Source organism: Aquarana catesbeiana, linkage group LG11 (genome assembly GCF_042186555.1).
Source record: "Aquarana catesbeiana isolate 2022-GZ linkage group LG11, ASM4218655v1, whole genome shotgun sequence".
NCBI classification, from domain to species: domain Eukaryota; kingdom Metazoa; phylum Chordata; class Amphibia; order Anura; family Ranidae; genus Aquarana; species Aquarana catesbeiana.
Window position 1 is genome coordinate 258,715,183 of NC_133334.1, and position 11,616 is coordinate 258,726,798.

The 11,616-nt window shown below is 43.8% G+C and overlaps 1 protein-coding gene across 4 annotated transcripts in view; it reads left to right on the top strand.

The window, feature by feature from the left end:
- Positions 1–11,616, top strand: part of FBXO31 (F-box protein 31) — a 50,586-nt gene that overhangs the window by 3,686 nt on the left and 35,284 nt on the right. For 2 of the 4 annotated variants that reach the window (XM_073605727.1, XM_073605729.1), the window contains exons 2-3: positions 8,331–8,402; positions 8,661–8,747. In XM_073605727.1, coding sequence (XP_073461828.1) covers positions 8,331–8,402; positions 8,661–8,747 — 159 coding nt within the window. The remainder of the gene's footprint in view (positions 1–8,330; positions 8,403–8,660; positions 8,748–11,616) is intronic. The other 2 variants (XM_073605728.1, XM_073605730.1) reach the window with 1 other exon arrangement.

Below are 11,616 nucleotides of genomic sequence, written 5' to 3' on the forward strand. Positions count from 1 at the left end.
CATTGCAGATTGTCACCTGCCACAAGTTGCGGATTGTCCACTTGCCACGTCACCTGCCACAAGTTGCGGATTGTCACTTGCGTCATCACTGGCCACACTTTGCAAATTGTTCACTGTCACCTGCCACACATTGCAGATTGTCCACTTGCCACATCACCTGCCACCAGATGCGGATTGTCACTTGCCATGTCACCTGCCACCCATTGCGGATTGTCACTTGCCACAAGTTGCGGATTGTCCACTTGCCACGTCATCTTTCTTTGTGGAAATTGATCCTCTAATGGGACTTTAGAAGGAAACACCTACTCATAGGTCATAAGGAGTATGGAAGATATAAGGATTGTATGATAAAGTGTTTATTAATAGTATAGATCTTTAAATAGATCTGTGGTACAAGGGGTAAATATGCACCAAGCGTGATACATACAAAAATTGGCAATACAAAACATGCATAGAATAATTCACAATCCTAGAACTCCAATACACATAGAATACATATGCGGGGAGTACCCGACGCGTTTCGAGCTATGCTCTTCCTCAGGGGTATCAGATTGGAATCAGCAAACAACAGATGTGTCATGTAGTATTGCTAGGAGGGCATGTATCTAATGCTGCATCCATAAAAAAGGAAAGAAGGGGGGGACGTAACACCACCGGACGTAGGTCCTGCTCCTGGTCTGCAACCCGCAAGGCCTATGTGTCCACCCAAGGCACGTCATCTGCCACAAGTTGCGGATTGTCACTTGCCACGTCACCTGCCACAAGTTGCGAATTGTCACTTGCCACAAGTTGTGGATTGTCCACTTGCCACGTCGCCTGCCACAAGTTGCAAATTGTCCACTTGCCACGTCACCTGCCTTCCATTGCGGATTGTCCACTTGCCACGTCACCTGCCACACATGCGGATTTTCACTTGCTACAATTTGCGGATTGTCACTAGTTGCGGATTGTCCACTTGCCATGTCACCTGCCACACATTGCGGATTGTCCACTTGCCACATCACCTGCCACAAGTTGCAGATTGTCACTTTCCTGCTAAGGTAGGGAATGGGGATTGTCACTTCCTGTGTCCCAGTCTGAGTCAGGCAGCAGAGAGATGATGTAATCTCTCTGCTGCCTGCACAGTGAGTGAGGGCAGAACTGCCAGGATGCAGAGCGGGCGCCGGGTGGTGAGAGATGATGTAATCTCTCTGCTCTGCCACCCGCTGATTGGCCAGTCCACCCACCGAGCTTCCCAGCTGGCAGCTTCCTGTCCGTTCTCACACCTGCCCGCCGAGCCACCCAGCTGCGTCTGCTCGCATAGTCAGTGTGACTGTACGAGCGCCGAGCGGACGGGCAGCTCGGTGGCTCACCAGCCGCCCGCTCACTTACACGCCAACTGACCGGGCCCTACTCGGCTGCGGGCCCCATAGTGCCCATGTGGGTCGCTATGGCGGTAGTTCCGCCACTGGATGGAGGGTATCCTTTGGGGTATGTAAATTGGGATGGAGGGTATCCTCTGGGGTATGTATATTGTGATGAAGGGTATCCTTTGGGGTATGTATATTGGGATGGAGGGTATCCTCTGGGGTGTGTATATTGGGATGGAGGGTATCCTCTGGGGTGTGTATATTCTCATGGAGGGTATCCTCTAGGGCAGTGATGGTGAACCTTGGCACCCCACATGTTTTGAAACTACACTTCCCATGATGCTCATGCATTCTTTAGTGTAGGTGAGCATCATGGGAAATGTAGTTCCAAAACATCTGGGGTGCCACTGCCAAGGTTCGCCTTCACTGCTCTAGGGTGTGTATATTCTAATGGAGGGTATCCTCTGGGGGTATGTCTATAGGATTGTGGGGTATCCTCTTTGGTAACATGCCATTAAAGGGCTTTAACAAAATCTGCGTTAAACACCGCTTCTTTTATTTAGAGGATGTTTTTGTTTATCTGTTTTTATTAATTTGTTATTTTTTTGGTTACTTAGTTTATTTCATTCAGCATGTTCTTTGTGTTTTTTGTTTTTATTTTTTTGGGTATATTTATGTTCTGTCACTTTATACTGTTTTTGTTGTTCATTTTCTTTCTGTAAACAAAAACCATAATGAGACTTATGGTAAACAAAAACAGGTTAGGATAGTTGAAAGAAGTCATTTAAATCCCATTGCACCAAAAACCACCTTCACCTCTCCTTCTCTATTGACTAATGCAGTTCGCCCAAATCTCCCAATTTTCACTAAGTTTTTAGCAAATTTTTTTGAAAATGAAAATTCTCAGTGTAGCTCATCCCTAGATGTTATTAGTTGAGGTAAAGGCACGTGGTGGTGGGTGGTGGGGTCGCAGACGTCAGCTGTCAGCCGCTGATCTCATGACACGGTTGTGCACTCTGAACGATGATTTGTCAGAAAATGAATTCTTCACGTCTCTTACTTTCCAGTAAAGTGATGGCACAAAAAAAAACCTTCTTTAGTCCAAATGGATATAATCCATTTTCTGTTCTAAAAGGGGTTAAGTAAGGTTCCCATTAACAGGGTGACCTCTGCATGCGCTGCGATGTGACACACGTTGTGTAACTCAAACAGTCTCACTTGTCACTAACCTCTCTTGTCAGATTGCAGGTTGGAGTGGGGGGGGGGGGGGGGGGCACGCGGTCAGCAGGGTTTATGTGATATCACTTATCACCCAGCACGTATTGTCAGTGCAATTTATAACATGAGAGCGAATGTCTGCCCGAAAAACCCGCGAGAGTTCTGTAGATGCCCCTTTTCTGCATCACAAAGTGAAGGCCTGTGTGCGAGGCCTTGGCTGTAAGCTGCAAACTCCTGCTTGGTCTGCTAGGCCCATGTAGGTGCGATGTGCTTACGCTTTCTGTGCATTGTGTGTAGGGCAGCCCAGCCATTTCAATGGGCTGCCCTACCTGCGAGAATTGTGCAAAATAAGTCCCTGGCCCTTTGCACAGCTGTACCAGATTCTGAGTGCAACAGTTTTGGTTAATCTACCCCAGTGTAACAAGAAACTGGTAATAACTGCTGCAATGTAACAAGAAACTGGTAAAGACGGTCTCAGTGTAAAAGAAACTGGTAAAAACTGCTTCAATGTAACAAGAAAATGGAAAAGATGGTCTCAGTGTAACAAGAAGCTGGTAAAGACTGCCGCAATGTAACAAGAAACTGTAGAAGACGGTCTAGGCGTAACAAGGAGCTGGTAAAGACGGTCTCAGTGTAACAAAACTGGTAAAAACTGCTTCAATGTAACAAGAAAATGGAAAAGATGGTCTCAGTGTAACAAGAAACTGGTAAAGCCTGCCACAATGTAACAAGAAACTGGTAAAGCCTGCCACAATGTAACAAGAAACTGGTAAAAATTGGCAAGTGGGGAGAAATCGCGCTGACAAAAAATTTATATATGAATGGTGAAAAGAGACGCTAGCAAAAAAGCAGTCAGATAAACTGTGAAATAAAAGTAATGCAGCGCTAATTAACTGATAAATAAGTCCATAAATTAGTGAGCAGATGATATCCAAAAATGTGTAATTGAAATCCAAAAAGCAAATATCCAAAAAATAAAGTTCATGAAATGCAGAAATAAATAATCTGGATGATGTGCGTGATCAAATTTCACAAACGTGATCCACCACCCAGTGTGTGATGGACTCTTACCAGAGTTGCAGGACTCTATTACGGAGTCAGACGCGCTCAATATGGTGTATCGTCATCAATCAAACATAACATATCCTTGAGGAACAAACAGTGTTCAGGGCTTCCAGTATGTCTCAGTGGACGTAGGGAAAAGGGTGTGCATCGCGGATCTACAATGAAGGAAACATCCACATAGTGTAATACCGTAGACACTCTTTTAATAATGCAAATCTGGATTAAAAATACTCACATCTCAAAGGGATGAAACAAGCATGTAAAATCCATCCAAGAAAATTTAACCATGCGTGGAAGTAAATACATTGGTGTACACAACAGGATCAGCATGGCAACGGCATGTACATAGGCTCCACCCTACATGTTTTGTCACAACATGCCCCCAATGACGCCAGTTGTGACGAAACATGTAGGGCGGATATAAAAGCATGGTTGCATCCTACAATGCTCAACGTGTTTCGTGGTAACGAATGCATCCATATGTTATGCATATGTTTGGGACTAGAGTTCAAAAAAAAAAAAAAAATATATATATATATATATATATATATATATATATATATATATATATATATATATATATATATATATATATATATATATATATATATATTATGCTCTATGTGTGTGTGTGTGTGTATATGTATGTATATATATATATATATATATATATATATATATATATATTATGCTCTATGTGTGTGTGTGTGTGTGTGTGTATATATATATATATATAATATATATATGAATTGGTTTTTACATATGTACTTCTTATTAAGTGCTATACTATGTCTTTTATAAAAAATAAATATGCCATGCTTATGCTTATGTACGCTGGTTGTCACTTGCCTCGCTCAAAGTCCCAAAACTCCCTCTCTGTTTAATAATACAAAAAAGATGCGGCGCTAAGGACAAATATAGTGAATATGATACAATAATCAAAATATTAGTGCAAATTGAAAATTACATGATACAATGTCCCAAAACTAATGGGATAGACAGATAGAATCCAAGGCAAACAAAGAGTCCGTGATAAATCAAGAAAGAGTGCAAAAAGGGGCCATAGCAGAGATGAGGGTGCAGTGGAGAGAATCTTCCGTAGTTCCTCACCCGAGGTGAAATATCAAATATGCTCACCAGATCCCGTTGACCGCCATTACAGCGGTCAAAGACAGCACAGGGAATTTCGGGGCTCCCCACAACCTCAGCTCAATATTCCCGAAGGGCGACAGATGGTATCATAGTAAATGGACATAGGTCAGGGACACATATACAGTGCAGGATGTGTTGGTTTCCCTCCCAAGGTCCTCCACAGATCAGATCTCCCACTAGAAGAATGCAGCAGCAGATCCTGTACTCTGACTTCCAGCTCTCACAGCTGTGAGAGCTGGAAGTCAGAGTACAGGATCTGCTGCTGCATTCTTCTAGTGGGAGATCTGATCTGTGGAGGACCTTGGGAGGGAAACCAACACATCCTGCACTGTATATGTGTCCCTGACCTATGTCCATTTACTATGATACCATCTGTCGCCCTTCGGGAATATTGAGCTGAGGTTGTGGGGAGCCCCGAAATTCCCTGTGCTGTCTTTGACCGCTGTAATGGCGGTCAACGGGATCTGGTGAGCATATTTGATATTTCACCTCGGGTGAGGAACTACGGAAGATTCTCTCCACTGCACCCTCATCTCTGCTATGGCCCCTTTTTGCACTCTTTCTTGATTTATCACGGACTCTTTGTTTGCCTTGGATTCTATCTGTCTATCCCATTAGTTTTGGGACATTGTATCATGTAATTTTCAATTTGCACTAATATTTTGATTATTGTATCATATTCACTATATTTGTCCTTAGCGCCGCATCTTTTTTGTATTATTATTTATGGTGGGATTTGGAGACTAGATCTCGATGCAGGCTGCCTAGTTTTCACCACATTGTATTTTTGGTTCACCTTAAGCGCAGCTTTTATTTTTGTTTTTGTTAGCTCCCTCTCTGTTTACCTGATTATATGTGCTTCATTTAAAGTCCCACCTACCCCCCCCCCCCCCCTTTCCTATGTATGAATTTGCATTTGATTCGCACAAAAAAGGTGCAGGGACCCCCCCCCCCCCCGGCGCACTGAATTCAGATCGCATGGGTGTTCATTCCCATGTGATCCGATTCCTGCCCGAATTCACAGTTCACACTGGGATCCTGCGAACCGATCTGGGGGTGTCATTAACTTTGCTGTTTCCCGCATCGCAATAGTGTGAACCCAGGCTGACACTCGGGGCACTGATTATCTGTGCAGCCCTATCAGTGCCAATCAGTGTCCATCATTGTAGCTTATCAGTGCAGCATACTCATGCCCATCACCGCACATCAGTGAAAAAGAAAAATTACTTATTTGCAAAATTTTATAACTGTAACTAATAAAAAGTTGCTTTTTCTTTCAAAAATTTCAGTCTTTTTTCATTTGTTTAGCAAAAAATAAAGCCCGGTGGTGATTAAATACCACCAAAAGAAAGCTCTATCTGTCTCAAATTATAAAAATGTAATTTGGGTACAGTGTTGCCTGACCGCGCAATTGTCATTCAAAGTGTGACAGCACTGAAAGCTGAAAATTGGCCTGGGCAGGAAGGGGGTGAAAGTGCCCAGTAGGCAAGTGGTTAAAATAATTACAGTGCCATCATCCACAGAAATAGAAGGGACCATATAAATAAAAGCAGTGCATGTTTAGAATCACTTTAAGGTTGTGGTCCCCGACACACAGGTAACCCCACCCACAGTCCACCTCAGGTCAGGCCTGCCCAGTGAACAGGTGGTCCTGTCCAGACTCCGCCCACTGACAAGGGTAGCCAGGCCAAACCCTGCCCCCGCTCATGCAGGGACTGCCCACTCATAGTCTTGTACACTGTAATGAATGCGTTCTTGAGTTACCAAATAGGGGTGACCCTGTGATCCGGGGACACAGCATCATCGGGACGGAGGTCCAAGATGCGGGACTGTCCCATTTATACGTTAATATATGATCATAGTTGCAGGGCTACGAAGTGATAGAAGATTGACGTTATACATAAATGCATGACGCAGGTTTCAGAGTCATGTGACCCGTTGGATGTCACAGCTGTGTCATTCCCTGGCATAAGCTGTTCTGTTTCTTCCATTAATAGCGATCAGCTAATTGGGGAATTCCTGCGCTTCTACTGATGATGAAAAGATAGCGTCTTCTAATACGGCGACTTTCATATCCACTTAGCGCTCTCCGGGGACCCGCGTGCGTAATTACCGAAGATTAAAGTTATCGCACTGGAAGTGGAGTGTAGAGCTGCCAATGCCGGAGCTGTCATCTGCGCGGGGATAGGAGGGTAATTTTCTCTGCGTCTCTGCCAGATATTAGAGCTCCAAATCTCTGGCCCTGGGCTAAAAATACCGCCTAGCGCAGCTGGCGATGATGGCGTTCCCGCTCTCGCTTTTCTTCTGAGTCGCTGATCGCCCCTCTGATCCCTCATTAATATGCAACACTCTGCGCTACTGCAATTAATCCCTACTGCTGTTTAAAGTCCCCCTGTCTCTGCACACACATGGCCTAATCGCCAAACAGCCTGTTTTATCGCTCACTTTTATTTGAAGTGATATACTAAACTGGATGTGCGAGAAATCTTGCTTGCGAATTAGCAAATGTGGACTGCAGAACACCTACCTCTAAACCCCCCCAACCCCTAAGTTGGTGGCAGCAGATGGGTGCGTGTCCATCCCTGGGCTGGGCTCCCTGGCCTGGTATCATGTGATCGCTGTGACCAATTGCAGCGATCACGACAGTCGTACACAATGAATGGCTTTCATTCATAGCCATTCATTGTGTACTGTTGTGTTTATCTCTGTGGTTGGGCACAGTGATCATATGGTACAGACAGGGCCAATCACAGCGCACTGTACCATGTGCTAGCTGTGGCCAATCACAGCTATACCACTAGTACATAATGGATATGAATGGATGGTTCCAGCACAGTATTCAGCTCTAGGCTGGTATCCAAGTTTGAGGACCGCACAATGTAGCTTGGGCTTTTCAGCAGTCTATTAGAAAACTGCAATACTGCTTTGTGGGATTCTAGGGGGCGGGGCTAAATTTCTAGTAATATGATGGCTGGGTGTGAGCTCCCTGGTTCCAGGAGGCTTTCATATGACATCCTCCCAGTCGCACACCTTTTGCGGGTTCTGACAGTCATGCTGTGGCTCGATCGGTATACTGGGCTGGCCTCAATATCATGTGATTTCTGTGAGCAATCACATGACAGTTGTACATAATGAATGACTTTCATTCATAGCTATTCATTGTGTACTATTTTGTTGATCTCTGTGATTGGTCACAGTGATCACATGGTACAGACAGGGCCAATCACAGCGCACTGTACCATGTGCTAGCTGTGGCCAATCACAGCTCTCCCAATAGTACATAATGGATATGAATGGATGGTTCCAGCCCAGTATTTGGCTCTAGGCTGGTTTCCAAGTCTTAGCACCGCACAATGTACCCGGGCTTCTCGGCAGTCTATTAGAAAACTGCAAAATTGCGTTGTGGGATAGTAGGGGCAGGGCTGGGACCCAACTTGGAGGCCATCTAGAATTTACATGCAGTTCACACTGGAGCATTACTACAAGTCATCGCTACTCACTGTAGATTTATGGATCCTAACTGTCTTTCATTTTTATTTTTTGCAGAATATGGGGTGCACGAAAACCTGCGCAAAATGGAGGTGACGGGAGTCTCTTGCCGAGAAGTCTACGTGAAACGTGAGTGCGAGTACACGCAAAGCTATTTTGCCACACCGCAGGCCCACTGCTTCATCTGGAAGCCAATGTGGACCTGTCACGTGCTGCTATTTTGTGGGTGCAGCAGCAATCGAAACACGGCCGATTGTTTGTGTTTTGGGGGAGACTTTTGACACCACTGGTGGAATATGGTCTGCTGCTCCCACAAAATAGCCGCCGCTCATACATCCTGCACCTGAGGGCTGCCCAGCGGAGTAACACGCTCCTGTGTCTGTTCAGGTATAAACCCGCGGGTCAAGTCGGGTCGCTTTGTGAAAATCCTTCCAGACTATGAAAACATGGAGTACAGGGATGTGTACGCTCATTGTACGTATCCGGGTGTGTGGGCGTGCTGATGGCTGCATGGAGTGATGTATTAACCTTTACCCTGCTGGTGACTGCTCAGTGAACCCATTAACAAAAAAAATGTTGGGTTACCTGTAGAAGAGTTTAATGTATTTTACAATATTATCCAGGATATAAAAATATATCAAATGTAATACATTGTAATATATTGAACCTGTCCATAATACATACATACATACATACATACATACATAATACATACCTACATAATACCTACAGAGCACAGATCCTCTCCACCATCTCTGCCAGCCTAGAAAATCTTTACATATCAATGTTCCAATCAACATATTGACAGCGCACAACATCTACTTAGACTCCACCTCCCTGTTTCTCGAAGCATTATCTCACGTCAGGGCTGCTGTAACAGTAAGTTTAAGCATGGGCAGAGACGATACTGATGGGCGGGGTCACACCTATGCCCACCCCTGCTGATGTGGAACCAGCCAAGCTCACACCTGGAGCATTGAAGTAGCAGTGACTTTGTCAGTAAAAAGAATTTAAGGCAATTTTTTTTGGTAGGGGGGCAGGTTTGGTAAAATTACAAACTTTACAGAGAACACATCAGTCCCTGTGCGCCATAGGAGCTTACAATCTACTCTCTCTACCATAGCTGTAAATGGAGACATGCCCTGTAGAGTAGACGTGTGCATGATGAAAAAAACGCGTTTAGTTTAGATACGTTAATCTAGTTATTTAGTTTCGTTAAATTCGGTTGATTCGTTCAATTTGTATTCAGAATCAGTTTAATGTCTTCTTCAAATTTACCGTATTTTTTTTTTTTTTTTTTTTTTACGTTTCGAACCGGTTGAATCGAAAATTTTAGATTTTTTTTTTTTTGGATTCGAATATGGCAAAGTGAGCAAACAAAAGAAAAATCTTCATGAAATTATTACAATGACTCTTTAAATCACCTTTTGACTTAATAAAAACAGCATTATTTTGCAATGGTACTCTAATAACTCAGAAATATGTTTACAGTTCGAATTCGAATGGAATTCGATGTATAATTCAATTCGAATTATGGAAATTCAGACTAATTTGGTTTCATTATTTGGAGCATTCGGTAACCTTTTTTTTTTATACTGTAATTTGGGTATTTGGATATGTCCAAATCTCCGAATAACGAAAAATTTGTCCGAATATATATTCGGAACAAAATGAACCACACATGTCTACTGTAGAGCCAAATGTGGGTGGAAACCATTGCCATGTACCTGGCTCACCAAATACTGGTAGCAGTAAAATAATCGCCTCTATACAGGACGTGCCTTTAGTAAAGTGTGTGATAGTATGTACAAATGAGAGGAGAAGAGAGGAAACATGCCCATCCACCTGGCAATGGAAAGCAACTTGAATCTGCAGGATCCCCTGATTCCATTACAGCTCTCCAAGGACAGCAAGAGAAAGGAAAAATATGACTTTTTTTTTTCCTTGCTAACTTGCTTGATTTGTCCGCATATATTGAGGCACTTGGGGAGGGGTTCCTAATCCTTTCATTAACAGATGACAGTGGAGCCTAGATACCCAAACCAAGTTTAGTATTTTGGTTATCGTAACAATAACTATCACTGATCTGCCTGAATCCTTTTACACCAATCTGGTGTGGGGGGTCCTCACCTCGGAGGCATGGAGCGGATCGGTCAGAGGGCTTATTAGCTTAGTGGTTTCGGAAACACCCATTGGCCCGTTTTATTTCTGCACTGCGTATGTTGGAATCCCCCACCTTATTTCTGGCTCGGCACTGCAGTCATATTTTACATCGTAGGGTCACATCTTATTGGCTGTTATCTGAACTTAACCACTCAAATTGTTTCATTTACATAAATATTCTTTCATTTCGCTGTCAGGTCCTGTATGGAAGACAAGCAGACGGAGAAGTCTGGGGCTGCCACTTTGTGATTATATTATATTACTAAATACAGCTGTAAGGATCCATCAGACGGATTCCATGTAATAGACCCCCCCCCCCCCCCCAAGATTGTTATCTGTAGCCTTGAGGCTGCCCCTGGTTGCATGATCAGCAATTTTGATGCTCTCTGCTCTAAGTCTCTGGCCTCTGAGATTACCACAAGTCTCCATGAATATTTAAATCCCTCGGTGTCTCAATATACAGTGACAATATCCTTTTTTTCCATACAAGCTCCACCTTTTATCATTAAAAGCCGCCTTCATCGCCACTCAGTGACTTAAGATGAAATTGACTAGAATGAGATGATGTCATCAGTCTATTGCAGGCAGGAGGAAAACATTTCCCAGTCTCCCCTTACCCAGTGATCAGAATGTACATTGTAACTTCATAAGAAGTCACAAGCTGAGAGGCTGCAGCAAGGGCTGATGGGGTCAGTCGTTTGTGAACACAGCCAAGACCTGCACAGGTACTGGGATTTACATGATTGTGTCATCTCTGAACTAGCATTTCAGTCCAAGAAATAGATGTTGACCTGGGATGATGCCTGAACAAAGATGGCCCTATCCTTTTGGAGAGAAAAGCAGAGGGAAGCTTTGTCAAGGAGAGCAGTGTGATCTCTGTGATAATAAATACCTGCTAGTGTTACACTGACACATTAATGTATGCAGTGATAGGTCCACTTTAAGAACACAAATAATCAGGTTTCACATATGAACTTCAGGCAAATATAAAAGAATGTGAATTACATGTACCTTTTTTTTTTTTTTATAGTATATCTATCTCCCCACTCACTCTCTCTGCCCCCTCCCTCTCTCTCTTCTCACCCCTCTCTCTCTCTCACCCCTCTCTCTCTCTCATCCCTCTCTCTCTCTCTCACCCCTCTCTCTCTCACCCCTCTCTCTCTCTCTCTCACCCCTCTCT